Source organism: Phocoena sinus, chromosome 11 (assembly GCF_008692025.1).
Source record: "Phocoena sinus isolate mPhoSin1 chromosome 11, mPhoSin1.pri, whole genome shotgun sequence".
In the NCBI taxonomy this organism is placed as follows: Eukaryota; Metazoa; Chordata; class Mammalia; order Artiodactyla; family Phocoenidae; genus Phocoena; species Phocoena sinus.
In genome coordinates this window covers 14,435,398-14,462,559 of record NC_045773.1, presented here as the reverse complement: position 1 = coordinate 14,462,559, position 27,162 = coordinate 14,435,398, and the positions used below count along the sequence as shown (strand labels likewise).

The 27,162-nt window shown below is 34.8% G+C and overlaps 1 protein-coding gene across 6 annotated transcripts in view; it reads left to right on the top strand.

Annotated features, from left to right (window-relative positions):
* CNTN6 (contactin 6) overlaps nucleotides 1-27,162 on the top strand; it is a 293,620-nt gene that overhangs the window by 193,869 nt on the left and 72,589 nt on the right. For 3 of the 6 annotated variants that reach the window (XM_032648985.1, XM_032648982.1, XM_032648981.1), the window contains 2 exons: nucleotides 6,843-7,046; nucleotides 9,309-9,411. The exons of 1 other annotated variant lie outside the window; for it this stretch is intronic. Coding sequence is in view for 4 of the 5 variants with exons in the window: in XM_032648982.1 (XP_032504873.1) it covers nucleotides 6,843-7,046; nucleotides 9,309-9,411 (307 nt within the window). In the remaining variant the exon portion in view is untranslated. The remainder of the gene's footprint in view (nucleotides 1-6,842; nucleotides 7,047-9,308; nucleotides 9,412-27,162) is intronic. 2 more of the 6 variants (XM_032648986.1, XM_032648983.1) reach the window with 1 other exon arrangement.

Sequence of the window (27,162 nt, the reverse complement as noted above, 5' to 3'; positions counted from 1 at the left end):
ATTATACGCATACTGGAATATTCCAAAAAAGGATTTAGCCACTAAATCTGAGCACTCTGCTTCAAATTCTGTTTTCTACTCATTTATTTTCTGCCTCAAGAAACATGCTACCAATTTTGAGATCCTTTCTACAGGGCCAACAGAAGTTCTCAGTGTCAGTGTTTATTTTTACTGGTCTCTTTCACATGAGATGCTTCCCCTCTAATAAAAATTACATCCCATATAATGGGTATACTTGCATATAACTTTTGTGTTTGTATTTTACATATCACAGTACAAGATATAGGGCTGTAAAAGATGTTATAAGTATTCATGCTCTGGGGAAAACAGGATTTGTTGTATGCTTGACAGAGCAGTAGATAGTCTTTAATTGCTTACTGCAGATCTTCCATTTCTAATAATAATTGTAGAGGATGGTGTCAATGTGAAACTACAGACAATGGTTCAGGGAGGACCTATTATCATTCAGTTCTAGTGTTCCTGCTAAATCATCATAGGGAGAATATATCACAATCATCAATAACAGATAAATGCCATAGATGGTGGAGAAAATATTTAAAAATTCAATGGTTTCAACTTAAGTGGCTCATGAATTATACATTTAATTAAGAAAAGCCAAATGGGAAGAATTTTAAGCTTCTAATTTGCAAGGTATTTTTCTTCTTTCCCCATTAAAAAAATATACAAATTAAGCATGGCAGTGGCTGATAATGGAACAAAACAGATAAAAGCCCCCACTGCAGGCTGGCTGCTTGGATGAACTGGAAGAGTCAGCCTATGGGGAGAAGGGAGCAGGGCAGGATGAAAAATAACAGTGACAGGAAGGGCTTGCAGCTTTACATCTTCACCAGTTCACAGAGGGGCACAAAAGACACCTGGATTCTAGTCTCAGAGCTACTGCAAGCTTCCTCTCTGCTTATTTGCCTGTAAAATGAGGAGGTTGGGCTGGAAGAAATCCCAGGTCCCTCCCATCCCAGACATTCCATGAATCTATGAACTGATGTTCATCCTTTTCTCCAGCCTCCTACACACCACCCAAAGGCAAATATACAAGGTGACCACTGTTCTATCAAATCCTTCCTAGTGTGATCACGCAGAGGACACTGAGATTTACCATTAATAGCAGTTATTTTCAAAGCAGACTTTGCCCAGTGTCAGCACCCTGTGGGAATTTGTTAGCAATGCAAATTCTCTGGCTCCACCCCAGACATACTGAATGAGAAACTCAGAGAGGGGAGCCCAGCAGCTGGCATTTTACCAAGTCCTCCAGGTGATTCTGATGCTCACAAAAGTTTTAAAATCTCTTCTCTAGAGAGGACTTTTTGGAGAGAAGGATTACTTATTACAGGTTTTGCAAATGTGTTCTATTCCCTGCTAATAGTAGCTATAAGTACACTGGAGTAATTTAGAATAGCGGGTTAATCATTTATTCTACATCATTCTGAGGAAACTGAATCCAGGACAGGCAGTACTGATATGGGAGGGAATGCATGGTGAGGAACAATTGTCCTAGATGTGAGTAGGTTCAGGTATGCAGGGAGCTGGGGTTTTGGAAGTCTGAAGGCAAGGAAGAATAGCCAGGAAGAGCATACTGACACAGAAAAAGAGGATCAGTTGTAGATACACAGAAAAGAAGAAAGGTGGTATTAGGGAAAGAACAAAGGGTTTGACATTAGAAGGATGTAGGTTCAAGTTCTACCCCTTTCTACATGTTAACAGTATGATTTTGGGAAATTACTTTTATACCCCTAGCTCCAGTACCCTCCCCTATATATATGACAGGCATATTAGCAATAGCCAATTAGCCTCACAAAATAAATTGTGGGAATGATGAAACAGGTATGAAATAAAAGTCCTTCTTAGCTTTTTAAAAAAATTATTCCTTAGGTAATCCTCCTTATTTCTGAACCACATTCTTTGAGCAGCTTCTAAATATTCCACAATTGAAGAAGGATACACCACATGTAGGAACAGATCGAAAAGTTTTAGCAGCTAAGGTAAAAATGAATTCAGCAAGGGAGAGATGAAAATTACAGTCTCTGGCCCCAAGATTATAGGGTAAGAATACACAGATTTATTGGACACTAGCGGCATATCTGTAATTTCTGTAAATTGAAAGGGGTTACCTTGGATTTCGGAGAGCTAGAGCTTATTTTTCTCCCACAGAGGTATTGATGAAAGATCCCTAAGCTGAACACAGCCCTGGGAATTTGCTCAAGATTTGTCTTTATTCTATAGAAGGTTCGAAAGATGAGGAGTCACTGACAACAGGGAAATCTGAATACATTTTTCCTCCTCTTTATACCGAAGAAAAATTTTGCTATCTAGATGGCTCTCCAGTTTCAGACAAAACCCTTTGAGCATCTCTTTGGTAAAGACAAAGCAACAGGCTCAGAAGTGAGACAGCAAAGGACATCAGTAAAGAAACTCAGAAGCAAGAGACCATATGAAATGATAGAAGACTCCAGTAGGGACTTGAAAAAGAAAACAAAGATTCAATACCCGGAAACAAGACAAGAATGTCAAAGTATATTTTAAAAAATAAAAAGCGACTTGTATTTATGCATAGTTTTTCTAAAAGCATAGAGTATTAGAAAAGTCGAAGCAATGTTGAGGGTGGAGTAGACCATTCATAGAAACACAGGTTTAACCTCCCAACCACTGCAAAAATTAATCTTTTTTGCAATACCTCAAGCAATGCTCATCCATTCTCTGCTTGGTCATCTCTCATGATAGAAAACTTGTTATCTCATATATCTTCTGCTGGTATAGCTCTAAAGTTTGGACTGGTCTTCACTGTATCCTAATACAGTCCAACAGCATTCTGTAACCTTCGACAGCCACAAGTTCTCCTTTTGCCTTCTGGATATCAATGCAGAGGGCTTCATTTCGCCCTTTATGAACACGACAGCAATTCGACCTATGAAGGCAGTTCAATTATTCTTCCCATTTTCTCCCTCAAGGGTCAATATCTAAGTTCTTATCACTTTCTTTGGTGTCCTAACTTCTGGCCTTTGCTATGTTTTGCTTCTATCTCTCTTGATATACTTGAGATTTTTAATTCCCTCTCAATAACGGGTGCTCTGAAAATAATATTACAGTTCAACCACGAGACATTTGTAGGGTATTGAAAACAGATTCCATGGTATTTTACTCAGATATTAATAAATCAAATTGCTAGGAGGAGGATTAGCTATCTGTACGTTAACAAGCTTCCTAATGTGCTCTGAATAAAACATAATACTCCAGCCTTAACGGTTCAGAGTAAGAATAAAAAATATTATCCATCATATTTTTTATAAGTCATAAAAACTTATAAGTTGTAAAAACACTGCTTCATTCTAGTGTTTAGCTTTCCTGATACTATTTTCATCCTGTTGCTTCTTTTTCCCATTTACACAAATATTACATAGTAATTAAAAACTCTAATATGGCAAAACACATTATGCAGAGAGTGAAAACCTATGGTATTCCTTCTCCTTACCCTGAGAAAACCACGATATACATTCTTAGGTTTCTTAATTTAATAATTTATATGAACACACACATACATACATATACACACAAGTTCTCACACACAGATACGTAACTCTTAATGGGATCATACTAAACATCTTGATTTACAACATGCTTTTCATATAATAATGCGTCTTGAATTTTTTTCTTCCTGAACACTACTTTTATAGGTTTAATGCCACTTTGTGCATTTGCACATTTCATACTTTAGTGACATTTTTGTTGCTGTTCTTCCCCTGTGTCATATATTTCCCTTATATCTTCTTCACTCCTGAGAATGATATCAGAGTTCTGGCTGTATAGATGAATTTATTTTTGTTGAAATCATTTATGAATTGTTGTGAGAATTTAATATACTATTATATAGAATATATATAATTTAACGTATAATATATGATTTGATTTGATTTAGTTCCTCCTCACTATTAGTCTGTTTTCTTGTTACACCCACTCTTTTCTTCTTTCTCCTTCCTATCCTCCTTTCTTATATTCTTTTAATAATCTGGTTCCCTAAGTGTATTGTTAACGCTTTATGTCTTTTTCTCTTGGTGAAAGGGATGATAAAGAGGGCAAAATTCCATACCCCAATTTCTCAAAAGTTTTTCTATATGGATCCGTTTAAGGTCAGAATAGCTGTCAATCTGTATTGTTTCCTCATCCTTTAGACAATTTTAAATCAGTACGACTAGTGAAGAATGTTCAGGTGGTCTGCTTCTATCTGGAAAGACCTGCTAGATCACATCAGAAATAATTAGCCTTTTTTTTTGGTCTCTACCATGTCTTGCTTCTGCACCAGTTTTAATGTAAGTGCAGATGACAGATATGACCTGCAACTTCTGTCTGGACAAGAGGCCCCTAGTTGCTTCAGGTGCTCTCCTATGAGCTGTGATTTCTAAGCGTGTGATGTCCAAATTCATCTACAGGTGAAGATATTTTAACCATAACTAGTATATCCCCCTTTTCACCCCCAGCACCTATACTTTCCACTTATTAGGGGGGAGGGGTCATTTTTGAACCATTTATATTCTTCCACTTTCCTAGACATAAGTTCCGTTCTACCTAGTTTCCATAATACGTATAATTTTTAACCTTCATATAGTACCACACTTATAAAACCTTAATCCATGAGAATATTTTCCTTTGCTCAAAGATATCTGGCTAAAATAAAAAATGACAACACGTAATTTTTGCAAAAATTTAGAACAACTCTAACGTTCATATATTGCTGATGGAGATATCAACCGATACAACTTTGGAAAGTTCTTCTGTAGTTTTTTATAAAGTAAAACATGCATCTATCCTATGGCTCACTCCTAAGAACTTAACGAAGAAAAATGAAAAGTCCACAGATAGTTTTAGAAAAGAATGTTTATTTCAACCTAATATACAATGGTCCCGAGATGGAAATAATTCATATGTTTTTCAAGAAGAAAGCAGCCAAACACATTTTGGTATATTCATAGAATGGAATCCCACTCAGCAATAAAAAGGAAAGAAGTACTGGTAGTCATAACTACATAGGGAAACATTAAAATATGTTCAAGAAACCAGACACAAAACAGTACATTGGGAGTTTGGGATTGACATGTACACACTGCTATATTTAAAATTGATAACCAACAAGGACCTACTGTATAGCACAGGGAGCTCTGCTCAATACTCTGTAATAACCTAAATGAGAAAAGAATTTGAAAATAATAGCTACATGTATATGCATAACTGAATCACTTTGCTGCACATCTGACACTAACACGACATTGTTAATCAACTATACTCCAATATAAAATAAAAATTGAAAAAAAACACGTACATTCTCTTTGATTACATTTTTATGAAATTCCAATACTGGCAGAAATAATCTATGATGATAGAAATCAGGTAGTTGTTACAATGGTAGAGATTGACCAGAAGGGACATAAAAAAATTTCTGAAGAGATGGAAATGTTCCATATTTTATTTTGGGTTGGTGGTTTCCCAGGGTTTAGATTGTTAAAACTAATTGGACTGAACACTTAGGATCTGTGGATTTTATAGTATGTTCATTATATCAATTATATATGTCTCTATATATTTACATTCATATTTATATATAAGATTTCCAGAGATAGATTGATGTTCAGCAAAACTGATATGTTCTTTTTCATCTTCAAGCTTTTATTCTCTGAGCAATGTCTGGCTGCTCATCTGCTGCTTGGATAGCTCCCAATCATACTTCTGGTTTGAACATGGAAATTTTTTTTTTAAAGATATTTTTAATGTGCATTTTTTTAAACATCTTTATTGGAGTATAATTGCTGTACAATGGTGTTAATTTCTGCTGTATAACAAAGTGAATTAGCTATACATATACACTTATCCCCATATCCCCTCCCTCTTGCGTCTTCCTCCCGCCCTCCCTATCCCACCCCTCTAGGTGGACACTGAGCTGATCTCCTTGTGCCATTCATCGACAGATGAATGGACCATTTTTAAAGTCTATATTGAACCTGTTACAACATTGCTTCTGCTTTTATGTTTTGGTCCTTTGACCGCAAGGCATGTGGGATCTTAGCTTCCTGACCAGGGATCGAACCCACACCCTCTGCATTGGAAGGCAATGTCCTAACAACTGGACCGCAGGGAAGTCCCTAACATGGAATTCTTTTCAGAAGAATTTTCTGACCACAGATCATTCTAGCTTCCTTCTATGGGCTCCCTACAATGCTTCTGTCAAAGCACATATCATCCCACATTGACATTATCCACACTAGTTGTAACTAGTTTAACTGGTTAAGCTTTATACGGCATAGGTTTTACTTTGCTGTATTCTAAGTCCGAAAATGGTCACAAAATAGGTGTTCAGAAATTATGTGATGATTGAATGATGGAATGAATGAATTCCAAGATCAGTGGTAGAGTCCTTGAACTTACATCTTGAAGTTAAATTTTTAGCAAGTACACCTAAACATGATTAATGCGGGCATCCTTCTGACTGCAAATTGAGAAACACTGCTTCAACACAAGCATTGCTGGAGAAACTCAGTGTGTATTTTGAGTCCTTAGTATTTTGTATCTTATAGCTTTTCTTAATAAGTTCATTCACTTATTCCCTTGACATCCTATCACCACATCCTTAATTACAGAAACCTAGTGATGGATAGGGAGACTATATCATCCAAATTGGGATATATTTAACTATAAGGGAATATGACAATTACAGCAGGACAACAGGCATAAACTGGACAAGCAGGGGTATAATTGTATTCTACTTATGGAGAAGTAGGGCACAGAACTTTCAGGTAAGAATGAATACAGTAAGGATAATACTTCTTTTTTCTGTTTTCTAGGTTTATCTTATGCGTGGACTTTCAATGATAACCCCTTATATGTCCAAGAGGACAACAGGCGGTTTGTCTCACAAGAGACAGGAAACTTGTACATTGCCAAAGTGGAGCCATCAGATGTTGGCAACTATACTTGCTACATAACAAACAAAGAAGCCCAGAGAAGTGTTCAAGGACCACCCACTCCATTAGTGCAGCGTACTGATGGTAAGATGATGAGTTATCTTAGGGATATACTTTATCTGTGGATCTTGAAGCCTGGGGAGATCTGTAGAGCTTTCTGCTTCCCTCTGGTTCAGTGGAGCCATATCATCTATGAGGTGAGGCTTAATTCACAATATGATGAAAATCACACAAAAAAATAGAAAACTATATAATTTATCCACATAGCACAGTATAGATGATTCTGGGTATACTGTGCCATTTCTTCTCTGGCATTGGAACAGATCATCTTTTCTTTGCTTAAGAAGTATTTTGTTTACAAAAACAATGTTTGTTTGGGAGAGTAGGCAGGTGTGTAGACATGTGTGGGTGCTGCCAAACTTACTGACTGAATTAATATATTTTCAATGGACATGTGACACAGCTTCTCTTTAATGTCTCCTTCTTTTCCGTATTTGTATCTTTTGTTCACCCTTTATTTTCCTGGTTGGCAAGGCAGGTAAACGATTCAGATCCAAGGAAAGTAAATCAAGTCAACATTAATTATGAGCATTCCAAAGAAAAATGAAACACAACATTCATACTAATTATATTCCTCCAAGGAACATAATTCAGATTGGTCTTTGATGAGTTTTGTAGTTTAGTCAAGCTGGTACAAGATTTAGAGAGTTAGAAAACCTAAGGAAGTCACTGAAGCAGAAAAATCCTCTAGTTGATTCTTTAATTACATATTCACAGTGGGAAATGTAAAGATGGAAAATCTGTTGATGCATTTTGTGATCAGATTCTGGACTTGAAATGTAACACTGCATTGAGTTTTTCTCCTCTCTAAGGAGCTTAAGAAAAGCAGGAATACAATGTTAATGATGGCTAAAGAATCATGGAACTAGCTCCTTAGAGGGAGTACTTATGACAGAGCTTTTATAATCACTAACCATTCAAATATATTTTCACGGTCTTAATTCAGTATTCAGCAACCACTAGATTTATTCATAAGTCCAATTTCTCCCCTTCAGTGAGTACTCTTCATGATTGCAAGAGCTCATGAGCCAATAATATGCATAGAAACGCTACCATATTTTCCTTTCTTCCCCCATCTACTCTTAGTTTCCTCTATCTCTTCTTAATTCCTTCATTCTTCCATCTCCTCTATTCTTTTCAACACATTTATGGTAAAAAATGACCAGAAGCATCATACATAATATTAAAAAAGAAAAAAAAAACTCTTCTAAAAGTAGTCACTCAAGAAATATCAGATGTCAAAGAAATAGAAAACATAAAGTTTACCAGTTTAGTTGAATGAAGTAATACTCTTGACCTCCTCAACCAGAGCCTCTTTGACTGTTTGGAATGATTAAGGTCTTAAAAATGAGGTATTTTCATTTTATATGTATTTTGTAAATTTCACTTTTTTGTGCACTTGTACTGGCCACCAATACATCATTTATGTTAGTAATGTATTATTCTGGTGTTTGATATATAAGTAAAAATAAAAGAAATTCAACATTTTTAAAGATGTTTTAAAGAAATTTAAACATTTTAAACAACAGTTTGTTGTTCATTAAATTAATCAAGTTAATGAGGATAGCCTGGAGATACATTTCTACTTTTTCCAACTCTTCTGGTAGCTAGCATATTTACAATACCTTAGACTATTAGTCTTATCTTAGCCCGTATCCATAATTCCTTTTGAAAAATTTTAAATTATTAAAATAAATTTTTATAAGGGTACAGTAAACTCATTTAGTGGTAAAACCTTAATAAACTGACATAAGAATATTTATGTCTTTATTTACCCCAACTACTTACTTCAAAGGTTTTGCTGCAAAAGTACTGATATGTTGGATTGAGGTGCTGTATCAGATCTATTACACAGTGTTAGCTAAAAACTTCTTTATTCCTAAGCAGATCTGGCCCGTGAGTTTTGTGAATGGGTGAAAGATCCAAGAAATCTCTAGAGAAGAAACTTGCTCGATAACTCAGAAGCATTTTAAAGCTGGGTATATTCAGTTCTTAATTGGAAATACTAATTCTTTTTAAGATGCTGTTGTGGAATATAGGGAAATTTGGAATGCCTCTATTCTGATACTTTGAGATACCTTAAATATTTATTTTTTAGGGGAGAGAGGAACAAACTAATTCCTTAAATAGCACCATGAGGTTTCATTGCCCTCTGTCACTCATTATAGTATAGAAAAATATTGTTAATTGAACAACAGAATAATCAGATTTTGGTAAATAAAGCATTTGCTTCATAGAAAACTTCTATTCTCTAGAAATGCTGCTAGCTCTTTTGGTATTTAACAGGTGTGATGGGGGAATATGAACCAAAGATTGAAGTGCATTTTCCTGAAACTATTCAAGCTGCAAAGGATTCATCTATAAAACTGGAATGCTTTGCCCTTGGAAAGTAAGGTTCTGTTTTGTTTTTTTTCCTGGTTGTTTTAATTAAAACAAATGAGTATTTTGGTATTCAAATGCTGCTCTAAGGTAAATTAGCAAATAGACTTTAAATGCTGGGCAAAAGTGGAACTTTCTGATTGGACTTTAAATAAACATGCCTAATACTCTGAAAGTGATTGGGGCGGCAATTTCCCCAAATAAGCCGATATTTACTTGAGTTTGAGCACAATGAAACCCGTTTAGGCAGCACACTGCAAAGGAATAAGTGAGCTTGTATAAGACGGTGAGCAGGTCACTAAACTTTCGACGTATCCTTCACTCCATCTCATCCTACATCCAGAAATATATTGCCTGGAGTGTCTCCTTGCTTAATTAATCAGCGACTCTTGTAAATGAAAAACCTGCACTGCTAGTGTCCAAAATAAGACTAATTAAAAGCCATTGTTCATAGTGGATAATTAGAATTGAGCCAAACCTGTCCTGGCAGTGGAGGCATTTTATTTTACTCAGATAAGTGTTTATCAGCAGTAGGTTTGGAAAGCTTTGAAGGCAGCCAAATATCTGCTTTTGTGCATGGAATATTGAGAACATTTCTTTGCTTTTTGGCAATATTCAAATTTTATTTTTATGCCCATAAACACCAGAATGAAGTAACAAAGTGATAGATCAGATTTGCCATTTTAAAACACTGATGTACATATGGATTATCTGGGGGCACAGTTAAGTTGAAATTCTGTAGATCTGGGGTGATGTCTGATTGCTCCATATCTAACAGGCTCCTAGGTAATAGTGATTCTTCTTGTCTACAGAACATACTTTGAAGAGTAAAGGACTTGACTCTCACTACCACATTTCAGGGCTTACTTATAAATCCAGAGTCTACTTTTAATGTGGGCCTCACATTCAGAAATAGTGACTTACATTCCAAACTATGGAAAACATCCTTAAAAGTCTGCATCTTGTTATTAAGTAAATATACTGAGTAATCCAAATAATGCTGGTTACTACATCTTTTAGGTTCCTTTCTATATATGAAATCTTGTAGCTCTTTAAATTTCTCAGGTTATCCATTTTTCATATATTTAAGAGACCATATTTAATTTTTATACAATACTGGTCCCACAGTATTGCCCAATAAATAATTGATTGATCAAATTATTCTTTAAAAAGTGACAAATTGAGGCTTTGTCCATTTTTGTTTGCCTGCCTTTTAAGACATGATGAACTTTCACCATTTTCAAGCTTTCTCAGAAAATAAAGTATACAAAAAACATAAAATGTCAGCAAAATACTTTGACAATTAGTTGATTAATTTAAAAAGAAAACCAATGAAAGACAGTATCTGAAAATAATATTAATAGGTTATTCTATCATGTTTGGCATCAGGAAATATTGATTCCTGTAACTTAAAAAATACTCATATAATAAATAACTGAAAGGGATTGAGGCTGGTTCTCAAGAATCTCATATAAATAAATTTCATTTGTTAATCATTTATAACTAAGAATTTATATGACAGACATAATCCTCATAATTATGCAGGGTACATAATATTTTTATTATATATGAGTAAAATGAGGCTCAGATTATACAAGTAACCTGTTCAATTTTATGCTTCTGATAAGAAAGAGAGGGCGATTCAGATTTAGTCCCACCTGATTTGAAGTTCTGAACTTAGAAACTTTGGAGTAAATGCTTAAGATAACTGCTCTCCAAGTCAGAGGAGGCAGACTGAATTCCCAATTTTCTCAAGAGTTGTCCGACCATCAGCAAACATGCTGCTTAAGCTTTATGAATTCCCATATTCTCACACAAAAAATGTTATAATGATACCTGTCTCCTGTGTTTGTTTTGAAGATGAGAGTGGATAATACATGTAAAACCATGGCAAGTCCGATGTGTATGTACAAAAAAAACCCTGAATGATAAAGTATACATTCATTGTTAAGTTTATACCTAAAGGAACTACAGCACATGAAATAAAATTAAGGAAGAATGGGAAAATGATGAGAATTACTTAATTGCACCTCATAGAAAATTGTCAAGGAAATAATTGATTTAATGGAGTATGCTTAAAAACACTTTATCTGCCAAAATTAATGTTGAAATTATATTTACTAAATTATTAATATGGAATTGAAATGCCTAGGTGTTAAAATGGAAAGTCCAAAGCATCCACAGGGTCAAAGAGATAGTGTTAAAATGTCATGTATAAGAAACATATATTCTGTGTAACTGAAGTGCAGATCTAGTTCTCATTTCTTCAAATGAACAGAAAGTGTATGAAAATGCTTTGTATACTTTGGAAAATATTATACAAATTTTAGCTACTAACAAAAAGACTTTTTATATATGCTCGCCAATAGTTTTCAGAAAACAAGTTGCACTATAGTTGAAACATTGCAAACATACTGAAGAAGCTTTCTAGTCCATTAAAAAATTTGACATTTACCAAATACTTTACTGACTTTTTAAAATTTGCAACATTAACAAACATAAAAACAATGCACTCCCTAGACAATTAATTACGTGATAGGCATAAATAACAATCTGAAAAGAACAAAATCAAACCACTTTTTAAATTATAAATCTCTATTTGCAGATTTATTGCCAAGCATTTTACAAACTATTGAATAATTATAATCATGTTCTCTGACAGCTCTTTATAAAAATATTGCTGTTCAGCACTTGGTTTTGTTATTTTTTTCCCCAAATGTTGGGACTGCTTTGTATAAATCCTTTTAAATCTACTTGTTCACTTTCTGAGGTACTGCACTTCTCTGTAATAAGTTCGATAAACCCCAAACTGAAACAAGCTAATTGGTTCAGTGAAGAATAGAATCAAAGTTCTTTTTCTTATTAACAATGTTTCTAAACACTTTTGCTAACTACTGACTACTATTTATGCTATAAACTACACATTCATGAAACTAAGGTTTAAATATTTTAGTTAATAAGAGAAAGGAGGGAAAGTAGGGAGGGAGGAAGGAAATCAGTAGGTGGATAGGTGAATAGGAAAGAGGAACAACAACAAAAAAATAACACAGGTCAATGCCACATCTTATTTAGTTTTTTATTTTTAGGACCTACGACAGTTCCTGAAATACTGACTAGTTTTCATTAAATATTTGTGGAAATACTTCCTAAGTAATTAGGAGATAATTCCCTTTATCCCTGGGAACATTCTTTCTCTTGAATGGGTAGATTATTTTGGAATTTATCTTGCTTGTTGTTCTCTGAGCTTCCTGGGTCTACGCTTTGGTGGCTGTCATTAATTTTGGAAGATTTCCAGTCATTGTTATTTCAAATATTTATTCTGTTCATTTCCCTCTTTGTTCTCCTTCTGGTATTCCCATTAGACATCTGTTGCACCCTTTGTAATTGCCCCCAGTTCTTGGATATTCCATTCTTTTGCTGTTGTTTTTTTGTTTTTTGTTTTTTTTTCTCTTCAAATTTAATTTGGGAAGTTTCTATTGATATTTCTTCTAGTTCACTTACTCTTTCCTTCATCACATTCAGCCCACTGGTGAGCCTATCAAAGGCATTCTCATTTGTATTACAGTGTTTTTATGTCTATAATTTTTTTTTGAATTTTAGAATTTTATTTATATTTTTATACAGCAGGTTCTTATTAGTTATCCATTTTATACATATTAGTGTATATATGTCAATCCCAATCTCTCAATTAATCACACCACCATCCCCCAGACCCTTTCTTAGAATCTCCTTTTTTTCTGCTACATTAATCATCTGTTCTTGCATGTTGTCTGCTTTTTCCATTAGAGCCCTTAACATATTAATCTTAGAAATTTTAAATTCCCAGTCTGATACTTTAAAAATATTTGCCATATTTGAGTCTGGTTCCAATGCTTGCTTTGTCTCTGCATTTGTATTTGTCAATGGGCCTTTTATATATTTTTTGTTGTTGCTGAAACCTAGATATGATGTAACAGGTAAAAAGAGGTGATTTTACACTAGATTTTGGTGTAAATTTTTATGTTTATTTGGCACAGAGTTAGGCTGTGTTTACTGTTTGCTGTAGTTGTGGTGTCAGAGGCTAAAATTTCCTCCATTGTTTTTGTTTTTCCTCTTGTCTTTGGGTTTCCCTAGAGACTCTTTCTTAATTAAAGACTGAGGTTTGCAGTTTCTTTACTTGTAACCCCCAGCTATCATTCAGGAGCCCTATTGATGGTATGAATGTCCTTGTTAGCTAATTCTATAATCTCTGTAATTTACAGATCTGTTTCTGTTGACTGTTTTTTCTTCTTATCATGATTCCTATTTTTTATGCTTTTTAGTTTAACTAGTAATTTAGATTGAATTAGAGACATGATAAATGTTGGGTTATTGAATGCTGCATTGTGGTATATTTATTTCAAGTATTGGATCTTATTGATAGAAGTTATGATGAATCTCATCTTTCTAAAGCTTATTATTAAACTTCCTTGGGTAGATATAGAGTAGATGTTAGTCTAAGGCCTGTTTACTTCTAAGATGCATCTCCCAACTGAATGCTCTAAATGTTTGCTAAGTCTCTCTTCTCGGGCTTGGTGGAACTCTAACATCTTCTAGCCCTGTTTGAGCTCTAAAATTTGTTCTTTGCCCAGCTTCATGTGACACTCTTACGTAGATTTTTGGAGCACTTTCTTTTTCTAGTCTCATCCTCTCTGATAGTTTGCTTTGCAATCCCAGCCACTTCAGTCACCTGTGTCTCCTCAACTCAGGGATGCAGTCTTGTCCTATTTATGTTTGCTTCCTGATTCCGTGTTCTGGAAAGTGCCTACAGGTCAAAAATCAGGGATTCCAATGGCTTACTTCATACATTTCCCCTCCTTTAGGGATCACAGTTTTGTGCTACCCATTGTTACATCTCTGGAATCAGTTTGTTTCCCATTATATTTGTCCAGTTTTCTAATTGTTCCCAGCAGGGTAAATACAGTTCCAGTTAATCCCACATCTCTAAAACCCAGGTATTTTTTAAGGCTAATTGTGAAGGTAAATGAGGTGAAGTTTAGAGAAATGAAATGACTTGATAAACGTAAGTTGTAAATCTGGGATTCAAATCTAAATATCACTGATTCTGACTTCAAAACTCATGCTCATAGCCATTTGATATTTACATCAAATTATCCTTTTAATATACGAATTAATTCCTCATGTGCAGATGTAGTTAGCCCTCAGTTCTGTAAGTGTTTTCCTTAAAAAAGGCTTGAAACATTTCAGCAAAATGGTAAAAAGATGTTATTTGGGGAATGAAATTATGGATGTATTTCCCATTTAGATTCTCTGTAATTACTAATAATTCAGCAAAAAAGTAAGTTCAATTTTATACATTAATTTTTTTAAGGATTCAAAGATAACCTTTTCAAAATTCAAGCTGCTTTTGAATGAGAAGAAAAAAGTGTTTCTAAAAGTCAATCAGGGCCATTGTGGAGCATACAACCCACTGGTTTGTATGCGATGATGGTAGTATCTACCATTTATAAAAGTCTGGGGTAGATGATTAGGGAGAGCACAGAAAACATGCCAATCAACCTAGGAGTCTGCTGCAATCATGCAGGCAGGGAGTATAGAGAGTGAGGTCTATAGAAGGCTGGCTAGAGTGTTTACTCATAGACGTTAACCATCTCAAACCACCACAGGCTAATGTGAGTATAGAATAATTAAGACAAAACTTCAGATACCTGCTTGAACTTTAATTACTATGACTTTGGGGACATGCAACTCACTTTCTATGTTGGAGTTTCAGAGCTGACATGATCACAGCTTTCAACTCTCACTTTTGTCTCATTTGTTTAACATGGCAGACTCTTAATTATCTAAGCTGCAAATTAATTGTATTGTGAAACACCCGAGAAACTCCTTGGATAGGTGCTATGCAAATGTAGTATGATTGACTTATAGATCTGTGTGTCTCCTCTCAAGAAAACATAGGCCTTTGCTCTTAGTAAAGAAGTTAAACTGATATCCCTCATAACTCTCCTACCACTCTTGTAAACAACCAAACATATTTACTTTTCTTTTCTTTTTTGTGTGTGAATCTTAATTTAGTAACTTTGCTGTCAATGCTCTGGAATGTAAATGAAATTAGTCGCTGCACTAAATGTTCCTATGTGTTCTGGAGCCTTCACACAGAGGACTATATTTATGTATACATGTATATCTTTTTTTTTTTTTTTTTTTTTGCGATACACGGGCCTCTCACTGTTGTGGCTTCTCCCGTTGTGGAGCACAGGCTCCGGACGTGCAGGCTCAGCGACCACGGCTCAAGGGCCTAGCCGCTCTGCGACATGTGGGATCTTCCCAGACCGGGGCACGAACCCGTGTCCCCTGCATCGGCAGGCGGACTCTCAACCACTGCACCACCAGGGAAGCCCTTTATACATGTATATCTTATTTATTTTTTTCTAATTTATGAAGAAAAAGATACTCAGCTTGACTATTAATGTCAAGCAATAAATTTGAAGTCTCACCAAGATGTTTTGATCTATTCCAGAACTTTTAGATGACAGAGCAGCTAATTGATTTTGCTTCTCTTTTTACACATATGGACATCATTGCAGATCATACCACAGAAAGGTTGCTCAAGACAGTCAAGATGACAGTATTTTAAAACCAAACTAGGTACATTCAAATTTTTCAGACTTTTAACACTTAGTTTAAAAAAAAAGTCAGAGAGATATCTTAAAATTGTCCCATTTGAATGTCTAATAAGCAGTTTAGCTTTTTTATTTTCCTCATTGAATTGAATGGATAGAGGGCAGACTATTTTCCTAACATAGCTTGTCCCGTTTGCCCCACAATGTATACTGAAGCCTACTCATTAGGTTCTCACTAACTGCTTTGCTTTTTTATCATGATCTTATATTGCTTGGCATAAAACAGTATGGTAAACTCCATGCAAATCTGAGAACTGACAAATGTTCAAGCCAATCTTTGAAAAATTGGAAGATAGTAACCCCTCAACAAAAACACAGTCACACACACACTCACCCTGGGGCTGAAAGATTTATCAGCAGATTTACTAACATTTCAAGGCAACATTGTGTTCTGGAAAGAGTATAGACTGAATTCAAAGAGATCAGGGTTTAAATTCTCAGATCCCCTGTCAATAGCTGGGCCGCTATGATCAGTTTTCTTATCTGTAAAACAAAGGTAAAAACTAGGTAGATAGATGGATAGATAGATAGATAGATAGACGACAGAGAGAATAGGACTGATGTAAGGACCGGAAATACTATTAAACTTTCCTACCAGAGTCCTGCCTTATAATAGGCAATCAATAAATTATAACAATTTTATTAATTGTGGTCATTGTCAGTGCTGCTTTGGCTGAGGAGGTATAAAGGAATACACAGGAGGGAGAGAAGGGGTTTCTGCATTCTATTTCTGTGCTAACACAATCCTCAAGGACTTGCTCAGAACAATGGATTTACCATTTCTAAATAATGTGTTTAATCTTTATAAGGATTATTGACATTCCCTCATTTATTCATTTGGCAAATTAAGCTCCAGTATCTATTAACTTAGCAAATATGCATTAAATACCTCATTCAATAATTAGTTCCTTTATTCCTTCACTTAGTCAAAAGGAATTCTCCTGGCAGCAGATGCTAGGCTAGGCCCTGGGGAAATAAAGATGATATAAAGGCCCCAGGGAGTTTGCAGGCTACTGAAAATGGGATTGGTGTAACAATATGTGATCACACATTTCTCCTGGGATCTGCTCTTTCCTTACAAACTTTCAATGAAGGAAGATTCAAGGATAGTCACTCTGGGAGCTTTCTGGATTATCTTTTCCCCAGGTTACTCCTTGTTAAATTGAGACTGGAGACAGTCACTCTCAATTCCTTTGGTAGAACTAATGTTAGACTGTTATTGAAGGGGTCCTTCGTATCTCTTAGAAATAGAAGATTCTTGCTTCCTTTTCTCCCATTTCATCAATACTTTTTTTTTCAAAATTAATACTTTTGAAATAACAGTTTTAGAACAGAAAAATTGAGCAGATGGTATAGTGAGATCCCATATAATGCCACACACAGTTTCCCCTATTATTAACATCTTACACTAAGATGGTACCTTTGTTACAATTAATGAACCAACATGAATACATTTTAATTAACTGAACTCCATAATTTACTCAAATTTCCTTGTTGTTTTTTTTTTTACCTGATGTCCTTTTTTTATTCCAAGATTCCATCCAACATACCACTTTGAGTTTTCTTGTCTCCCTAGGCTCTTCTTGGCTGTAACAGTGACTCAGACTTTTCTTGTTTTTGATGACCCTGACAGTTTTGAGGAGTGGTGGTCAGTTTTATTGTAGGATGGCCCTCTATTAGAATTTGTCTACTATTTTTCTTATAATTAGTCTGAGATTATGGGTCTTGGGTAAGAAGACTACAAAGGTAAGGTGCCATTTTCGCACATCATATTAAGGTTACTCTCTATCACAATGATCTATGGCTACTGATGCTGTCCTTCATCACCTGGCGGAAGCAGTTTTGTCAGGATTCTCCACCATAAGCATACTCATTTTTCTCTCTTTACATTTGAGTCTTTGGAAGGAGGTTAATATGTGCTGTCCACACCTAATGAGTAGGGAGTCATGCTACACCTCCTCTAATCTATGTAATTTATTTGGAATTCTTCCTCATTGGAGATTTTTCACTTCTCCCTCCTCATTTATTAATTTATTCAATCCTTTATTTATATCAGTATTGATTAGTAGATATTTATTTCATACTTTCAGTCATAATCCAATATTGCTTTATTTTGCTGCTCAAATTGTTTCAGCATATTCTTCTGTAAAATGTTTTAATTTTTTTTTTTTAAATGTACACTATGAATGTATCTCTGGGTCATTAAACAGTTTTCTGTACCCTCAATTGTAATGACAGTGGGGTATTCAGATGTATGTTTTCAGTCAGTCTCCTACTGGTGGACATTTAGTTTCCTTTCGTTTTGTTTTCATTTTTTATTGTCATGAATAATGATGTAATGCATATTCTAATGGCTATATTTTGCCCATCTCCATGGGAACTTCCTCAGTATATTTTTTAAAAATTAGAATTTTTGGGTAACAGTAATATAAAAGCTAAGGTTTCTGATACATGTTGCCAAATTCTCCTGAAGAACCACTGCAGAGGATCCACTTTCAAAGACCAGGACCCTAGGTTACAAGTTGGGTCTCTTTTGATCTTACACACATGCTGAATTCAATGGCAAACATTCCTTTCATTCTTTTTCTATTTCAAAAAACAAAATTGGATTTTTACACTGCTGTTTCCAAAACTAAATTAATTTAAAGGTTCTAAAAATCATCCAAGAAGAATATATATACTTCTGCAAGTGACTGTTCATCCTTTCCATTCCAGTCTATCACCACTTTTCTCAGGAGACCTACAGTTCTTACTTTTTAAGTAACTGGCAATTGCAGGAGAGAAAGATTTCAAATCCAAGTTGGAACTGAGCTGAAGGAAAAGAAGTTACTTCCTTTTTTCCAGCTGACCTTGGAACCCATGTCTAGAAACTTTATTGGAATTTGGAGGCATCTCAGTATGTTAAAAAAAAAAAACAACTCTATGATTTCATCTTCTGGCCCTTGGACAAAAGGAACTCTACCCACTGATTATAAAACATGTTAACTCATTAGGTGAAGAATATATTTCTAAGCACACATTATACAGACTAAAAAGGTGATTCTCATGTTGTAGCTGGTTAGCTCATGCGGGAGCAGAAAAACATGGTGGTTTAGAGTTCATTATGGAAAGACAGACTTTAGCTCAAAACTTTTCTTTGAAAACTTACTGTGTGATATTGGGCATGTTACTCAACCTATTCTAGTCCCAATCTCCTCATCTACAAAATGTTAATAGCAATAGTACTGTGTCTCATGGTATTATTATATGGTTTCAATGAAGCACTTAGCACAGTGCCTGGCATATAATGTGTTCAATAAATGTTAGATCTATTAATAATAGAATGATTAAATATAATAAACCATATACAATATCTCCTTTATATGAAAGTTTATGATTATGAGCAGAGCTAAGGTTAAGCCCTATAATTCTTAAAGAGTTATAATTCTGAACATAATTCTGAAGGAACATGTGCCTCGAGAACCTACCTCAACCAAATTATCATTTTCTCTGCTGTAGTGCCACATAGCACTCATATGATTGGTGAAGTATTTATTTAGGGTTAATATTATGTATTAATAAAACATTATGGAGAAGCTGTCAATTAACTGCTAAGTGCAGTATCATTTTCGGCTCTACCACACCTTGAATTATGGGCTCCAGTTTTATGTTTCATGTGCAAATTATTACTCACATTGTGGAGTAGAAAATAGCAATAAAGTCTTAGGGACTCTTTGGATGATAGAACCTTCCTGTCCCTATGTGATCATCATGGTAATAAGGCGACTTAGTAAGCTTTATTTTTGGTTCAAACTTTATATTTCAGAATGTATTCTCATAGTATATCCTCATTTTATCCTTTCAAGAAGACTTTTACGTACCCATTGTTACCTCTAGTTATAGAGAAAGCTGAGGCTCAGAGATGTTAGGTAATTTGCACTCATAGATGTTAGGTAATTTGCACTCATTTACACAAAACTCATCTGTGTCCTTTCACTCTACATGTAAGTACTATTCTGCTACCACTGCTCTTACATCCAAACCGTCTGTGGCTTTTCAATTGGCTGCAGCAACTGTAGTGTCAAGTGTCAAATACCAGATAAATACATGCACATGATAACATTTTTCCCCCAAGGGAAACCAGGTATACACACTGACCAGTAGAACAGGATCATGACTATGTTTAGATCACTCAGAAAAAAAAAAAAAAAAAAGATTTTCCTTTTTCCATAACAGTAAGATTGCTTTTCTACAGAACTCATGAATTTATCCATATTGTATCCCCATAGGACAATCTTATATTCCAAGCTCTTTGTATGAATATTTCAAGTTGAGGAAATGAAAGCAGCTAGCTGAAGTCTGAAAATTTAACAAAGGCACTCCTTGCTGGGTTTGTTATTCTGCTTCCCTCTCTTCGATTAAAAATGGCCACTGACGGGATTTTCTGAAATGAGTTTCAAGTTAAGAATAATCCCAAATATAAGCATCTTAGGAAACAGGTTCTCTGTACCAGTTTCTAGTTAAAATACTTGGTATGGCCTGGATTTAAGCTGTGGATAATGAGATTTAAGAAATCCAGGGAAGAAATATAAGCTTTCTCAAATAGCACTAGTAATGAAAATTCTATTCATGGCTAAAAGTATAGAACTGAAGCAGAGTTCGTACAAGAGTGTGAATAGCTTTAATTTAACTTCCAGTTCAGGTTGAACTAGGCCAGAGGGTTAACAAATGTATTCTCTGTCTCCAGATAAAATTAATGGGATGCTCACTCTGTAAAAGCATAATGACAAGAGAGTAAGGAATGAAAGTCCTTATTTATGGCAATGCTTATTTAAGAAGCACAATACCAGAGAGAGGGGCAAGAAAGAAAGAAAGAGAGAGAGAGAGAAAAAGGAAGGAAGGAAGGAAGGAAGGAAGGAGGAGGGAGGGAGGGAGGAAGGAAGGAAGGGAGGGAGGGAGGGAGGAAGGAAGGAAGGAAGGAAGGAAGGAAGGAAAGGAGAAAGGAAGGGAGGGAGGAAGGAAGAAAGGAGGAGGGAGGGAGGAAGGAAGGAAGGGAGAAAGGGTGGAGAGAAAGAAAGAGACAAAAAGAGGGAAAGAGAAAGCAGGAGGGAGGGAAGGAGGAAGAAAGAAACTTTGCTTTTATGATCTAGTAGTATTTTAGAACTGTGAGGACTCACATTTCAGGAAAATATAGAAACAAAATAAGAAAAGGCTTTTGCAAAGTTTTTTGAAATACACGGTTCATGAATGCCTCATCTATGGTCTGAGGAAACTCTGGATGAGAGAGTTGCTTCAAATTGATTTTCTTTATTGAGATTTGTATCCAGGCTGGATTTTGACACCATATTTGTGAAGATTAAAAAAAAAAAGAAGTGGGGAGGAACTGGAACTGAAAGGGAAATGTTGCCAGAAATGGCTGATACCTGTAGTTAGGATGATGATGGCACCATGTATTTTAACTTAACCTTTAAACGACAGAGTTTCAAGAGACTTAATAATAATCTCCATTCTGAAGACCCTTCAAAGATCTCCCTTGCTGCATGGCATTCTTCATATATTAATATATTAACTTTGCACTTTAAATAGATCACTTATTTTAAATTAAAATGAACTGCCAGAGAATATTACATCACTAATATCATCATCGTGGACAAACTAGGTAGATCCTAAATAGAATGCTAAAGCCACAGAAGGAGGCGTCTACTAGTGCTAATAACTGAATGGGTGGCAACTCAGAGAATTGGAAGGTGGATCACAGTAAATTAGCCTGTACTGGAACTCTAAGTGGTAGAGAATTGGCAGGTCATAATTTAGCAGAAATTACCTGTCTAAACGTGAGTACCATTCCAAAAAGGTAATTAGGATTGTTAACAAGTTCCAGCTGAGTATTTAACTCGACATATGGACACCATCTGTCACAATCCTGGTATACAGTAAGCACTCAATTAATGGTTATTAATATTCATAAATAAACGTTCAGCTTTCTTACAACGCATTTTTTTTTCCTCTTTGGAAAATGTTGTCTAATTCCTTTCCTCTCTACCGTAATGGCCCTAGATGATAAGCCAGGCTGAAAAAAAAAAAGTATTTTACAGCAAAGCATGTTATATCTCACCTGAGAGATCCCTGCTCTCATGAGGAGGAAATGAACATTACCGCTATGATCAGAGGCATTATCTCCTTACCAGCCAGTGTATTAAACAGGAAGAAGCAGGAAATTTACTTCTAGAGAAATATGTGCATGCTTGTGTACCCATTTCGTTCACAGTATGGAGATTTGATTTTAGTTTATGTATGATTCATAAATCAATTTATGTCAAATGCCTAGTCATATGGAGTTCTTAAAGGAGAATAGAAAACAGATAAATATAAGCTAGGAATCTGGCTTTTGAAATAATAACAGTAACATAATAATCTTAAATTATTTTTAACTTGTCGTTAACACAAAAAATATATTGTTTAAAGTGTTCTAGACAGTGTGTTAAACACATGAAATGTATTATATCATTTAATCTTCATTCTAATACTGTGACTTACATACTAGTGTTAAGCCCTATCCTATAAATGAGAATATTTATGTTATAAATGTGCAATAGCTGGTAAGTGTAAAAACTGCACTCTGCTCTGTACTGTATAAATAGTATTCTATTATAATAGCTTTGTTATTAATATTAGCACTAGTATTAGTATTATTTATACAGAATGTTATCTCTTGGAAAAATTAACTTGCATTTAAAACTAAAGCTCATTACTAAAATAATTTCATCTTTCGTTGATTTTAGTTCTTTCTACCCACTGTCCATTTGGCATGTCTTCAGAAAAGAGAGACGGTGTGAAATCTAAAGCAATTCATTTAGTGTCTTCATAAAAAGCGCCCAGACTAAATGGGAACTTTTCATTAAAATGCACATGTTTTACATGTATTCTCCATGATCCTATATCTCACATTACCAGTGGTAATCAAGAGGCTCATGACATTCATATTTTGTACTGACATAACAAATCTGAAAACAAAATCTCAACGTTTAATTAGTAACTGTGAAATCATATAAAACTGCTTAATTTTTCTCCCATTAGAAATTTTGTTAACATGAAATATAGCCACGAAACGCACTTCATAAGACTTTTGATTAAAAAGTTTAAATGTCTGAGTGACTATTTTTTGATAGTTTAGTTGCTCTGAGAATTCTAAAATATCTAGAGTATAAAATATGATATCCTGAAGGAATCTACCATATCATACAATTTGATCACACAGATAGAAAATAACATAGCTAGGATTTGAACCCAGGCATTCAGACACTATTTGTAAAGTCTTTTTTTGGACGAAAGCAGCAGGAAAATTACTCAAAAAGGCATAAGACAAAAAGAGACTGTATTGACTAATGGAAATGTTTAAGGAGATTTTTTTTTTAAATTTTTTTGGGCATCAAGCATGACTTAATCTAGACATGTAAAGAATCCCACATTACCTTCTTTTGTGTTAACTTTGACTTTCAAAGACACTTTCTCCATGTGGTGGAAAAGTGCTGCCTAGAAGCTCCAAGCTATATCCCACTGTCTGAAGAAACCCTAGGGACAAAAGATCCTCTCTTTAATAACTCCTCCAAAAGCAGTCCCAGAACTGAGTCTAGTTGTCTCTGATTGGGTTGTCTTAGTTTCCAGAGTTGACCAACTATGGTGGCCACGGTACACTAGCTTCTAATGGCAAGACCTGAATCTTGTGCTCAGTCCTGCAGCCAGAGGTATAGTCCTCCCAATTCAAATCAGATAGACTAAAGACAGTAAGCATTGGGTTTTCTAAGGAAAATCAAAATGCACACACAAAAACCAACACATGTCCACTGCAGACTGAGAATACAGAGGTCTAATTCTTATACCTTTCTTCAAAATTGAAAGTTACGTTAGAAGCCAGTTCACTGAATTTTTATAAGCTTCTCAATAGTTGAGTGGTTTATGAGAGAAGATATATCACTCCAAACATAACTGAGGTAAGAAAAACAAGATCTAGAGGGTGTTCTTTAAGTGAGAAACTTATGTCTCTCTTCAGCCTCATGTCTCTTTCACATTTCTTGCCTTCTAGTGTAATTTTGACCCTATAGAGCATTGTTCTGAAAATATAAACCACACTCATGGTTTTTCACAAGGATTCTACTGCTCAGTTTTTTATCTTATATGCCATTAATGTTCACTTCCACAGAATATCATTTTTATGTGTCTAGTGACTATATAGAAGTACCATATTGAGAAGTACTTACAGTTGGTATTATAATCAAAGTGGAATATGATTAGAGCATATTGGGGGTTCTAATAAGCTGTTTTCCAAGAAGTAGATCTTGAAAGGATATTTTTTTTAAAGTGACTTTTTAGAAGAGCTTTTATGAAGAACGCATCAGGGAATGGACAAGCCCACTTGGGACAAAAGAGTAGTCAGGCAGAGTATAATGTCATGCAAAGTTCCACAGAAGATATATTTGCCTCAGTCTTGTACAGGAGTTCTAGAAAGAGTGCAGGTCACACCTAGAGGTATTCCACCATCAGGGGCAGGGGAGCTGGAGTAGTTATGCCTCATTTAGTCAGTTATTGGTTGAGAGTTGCCCCAGGGAGTATGTAAATTCCTGTTTTCAGCTCTTTTTTTGTGAAGGAAAAGTTAGCTACAGCGGCTTAAGCATAGTTGACAGCAAAATGATGCATGTACTAACTGTTGAGGGTGAAAGCACATCAGGATTTGGGGTGCTAAGGGATAAGAAAGAAAACGGGTGAAGCACTGACATTATCTGCTACACTACTTCTGTTGGAAAGGTATGTCTATATAGGATACATTATTTTATCCTTCAAGGGAAAAATGCTTGTCCAGAGACTCCAGTGTCCTCACTGAGTTCTTTTGGAGGGAAAGGTCACAATAATTGGGATTGGTGGGACTTGTTCTTTTTACCCCCACTTAATTGGGCCACTTAAGATCGTGATCCACTTTTACAAAACCACAAAAATTGAAAGCTATCAAAGGATGATTTTACAGTAGCTGTGATGTCTGTTTTGTCTTGTAAGCACACAGATTCTGAGACAAAGAAACCTGGAAATAAATCCCAGCTGTGCCACTTTCACTTATAGAAAGAGAAAATGAAATTATATTTACACATTATACACATAGTGCTTGGCACATAGTCTGTGGTTAATAAACCGTAGCTCTTCATTGTGATATTATTATAGTTATTATTATTAAATGTCAAACCATTTAATTTCTGGTTCAGAGATTTAGATATTTAGTTAGGTTAAAAATGGACTTCTGTCTTTATAGTTAAAATAAAGAACAATGATATAACAATGGGAAAATAGTCTTTACTGAAATTTTTTTTTTGTCTGAATGTTTTAGGTTAAAATGTTTTTTAGTTGAATATTTTGCATGTATTTGTCATAAACCTCAGAGATACACTATCATAAAAAGACAACAAAGGATCATGAATTCAGATAAATATCAGAGCCTCTATTTATAATATTTTTCTCTTTGTAAATAAATTTTCTTAGAATTTTTCTATTACATGGGTAATACATGCTCATTGTAAGAAAATAATGGAAAAATTGAGATAAGCAGAAAAAAGGAGAATAAAAGGCATTCATATTCTCACCACCTATAGCTACTAACTTTTCATGTTCACATACACTTTACATGTATTTTTAAAAACTGGATAATACTGCCCCAGACTTGGTGAAGATCTTTCTCTGTGAGTAAACTTTCTTCTAGAACTTTATTTTTATTCTTAGTTTGGTATTTCATAAAATGAATGAATAAGAAAACCAGTTCTTTGGGTTAACTGTTGGCAAGAATATGCCATATTACTAAAATATCAACCTAAAGTTGTGGCAAGTGGCAAAGCTTTTTAAAAGGACAAAAACAAAACTTATCATAATACATAATGATGTTGTGTTTAACAAAATTCAAGTTGTATTTGTCACTATATGCTAATTCTGAGAAAAACAGATGAATCAAACATTGATTGGGGAGTATGTTTCCTGTGAAATATGTGTGAGCACATGTATGACTTTCTGCACGATGTATATCTTTGATTTGCACAGCAGGATCATCATTGTTTGCAATAAAAAATTCCTGAGCCTTCATCAGTTTTCCTGCTTTAATTGAAGTCTCTACTCAGTCATCACCACCAATTTTCTGCTGTTGTTACTGCTCAGACTCAGTAGATCTTCATTTGTCAACCACTTTGTATGTGACTGAATGGTTCTCCTACACCAGTTTCATGGACTTGAAAAAAATTCTGCGTTGCCTACAAAGTTTTCTAATTTGGCTTTGCAAAATGATTTACTATTATTATTTTTTTTTTTGAAATACGTTTAGAACAGAAATATTTAAAGCACCTGAAAATCCATAAGGGAATGAAGAATTACTTGAAAGTAAGAAAGGAAAGATGATAGTGTGAATAGATTGGGGATTGATTTTACAAATGATTGGTTTAGGGAAGATTTTCTGGTTATAACTTTATAAGCTACATTTCTTTATATTCTATCTGTACAAGTGAGGCCTTCCTCACCATGGTATTTTTGCTGTTTTAAAAGATAATCGTATTAGACTAAACATATTAGATTTAAGACCTTAAGCTAAATTCCTATAAATACAGGAATTCTTTACAAATTTTTTCTGAAAAGAGACAGAGTACAATGTAAAGTTATCTTTTATGTCATTTTGTTTTAAGTTTGGGTGTAAATAAGTACATTCTTTTGAGGATCATAGATTCTGTGCTCCCAATTCATCTGGGTCTGTTATATAATACTGATCCCCTTTGATAATTTAACTCACCCATCACATATGTCTTCAGTTACATATTAGTACCAATTTAGCTATAGAGGAATCTGTATTTTTGTCTTAGAATCTGTAAATAGAGAGAGCTTGCCTCCTCTTAAAAGTCACATCCTCACAAAGAATTTCCTGACCACCGTATTTAAAGTGATATAATCTTGCTATTATCTCTGCACCTTATTTCCTTTGTTTCAGTTATTGCAATTTACAAATATATTTGTTTTTCATAATTTGTTTATTGCCTGTTTCCCCACTAGTCTGTGAGCAACATGAGGGCAGAAAACATGTTTAGTTCAGTCATCAGTTTATT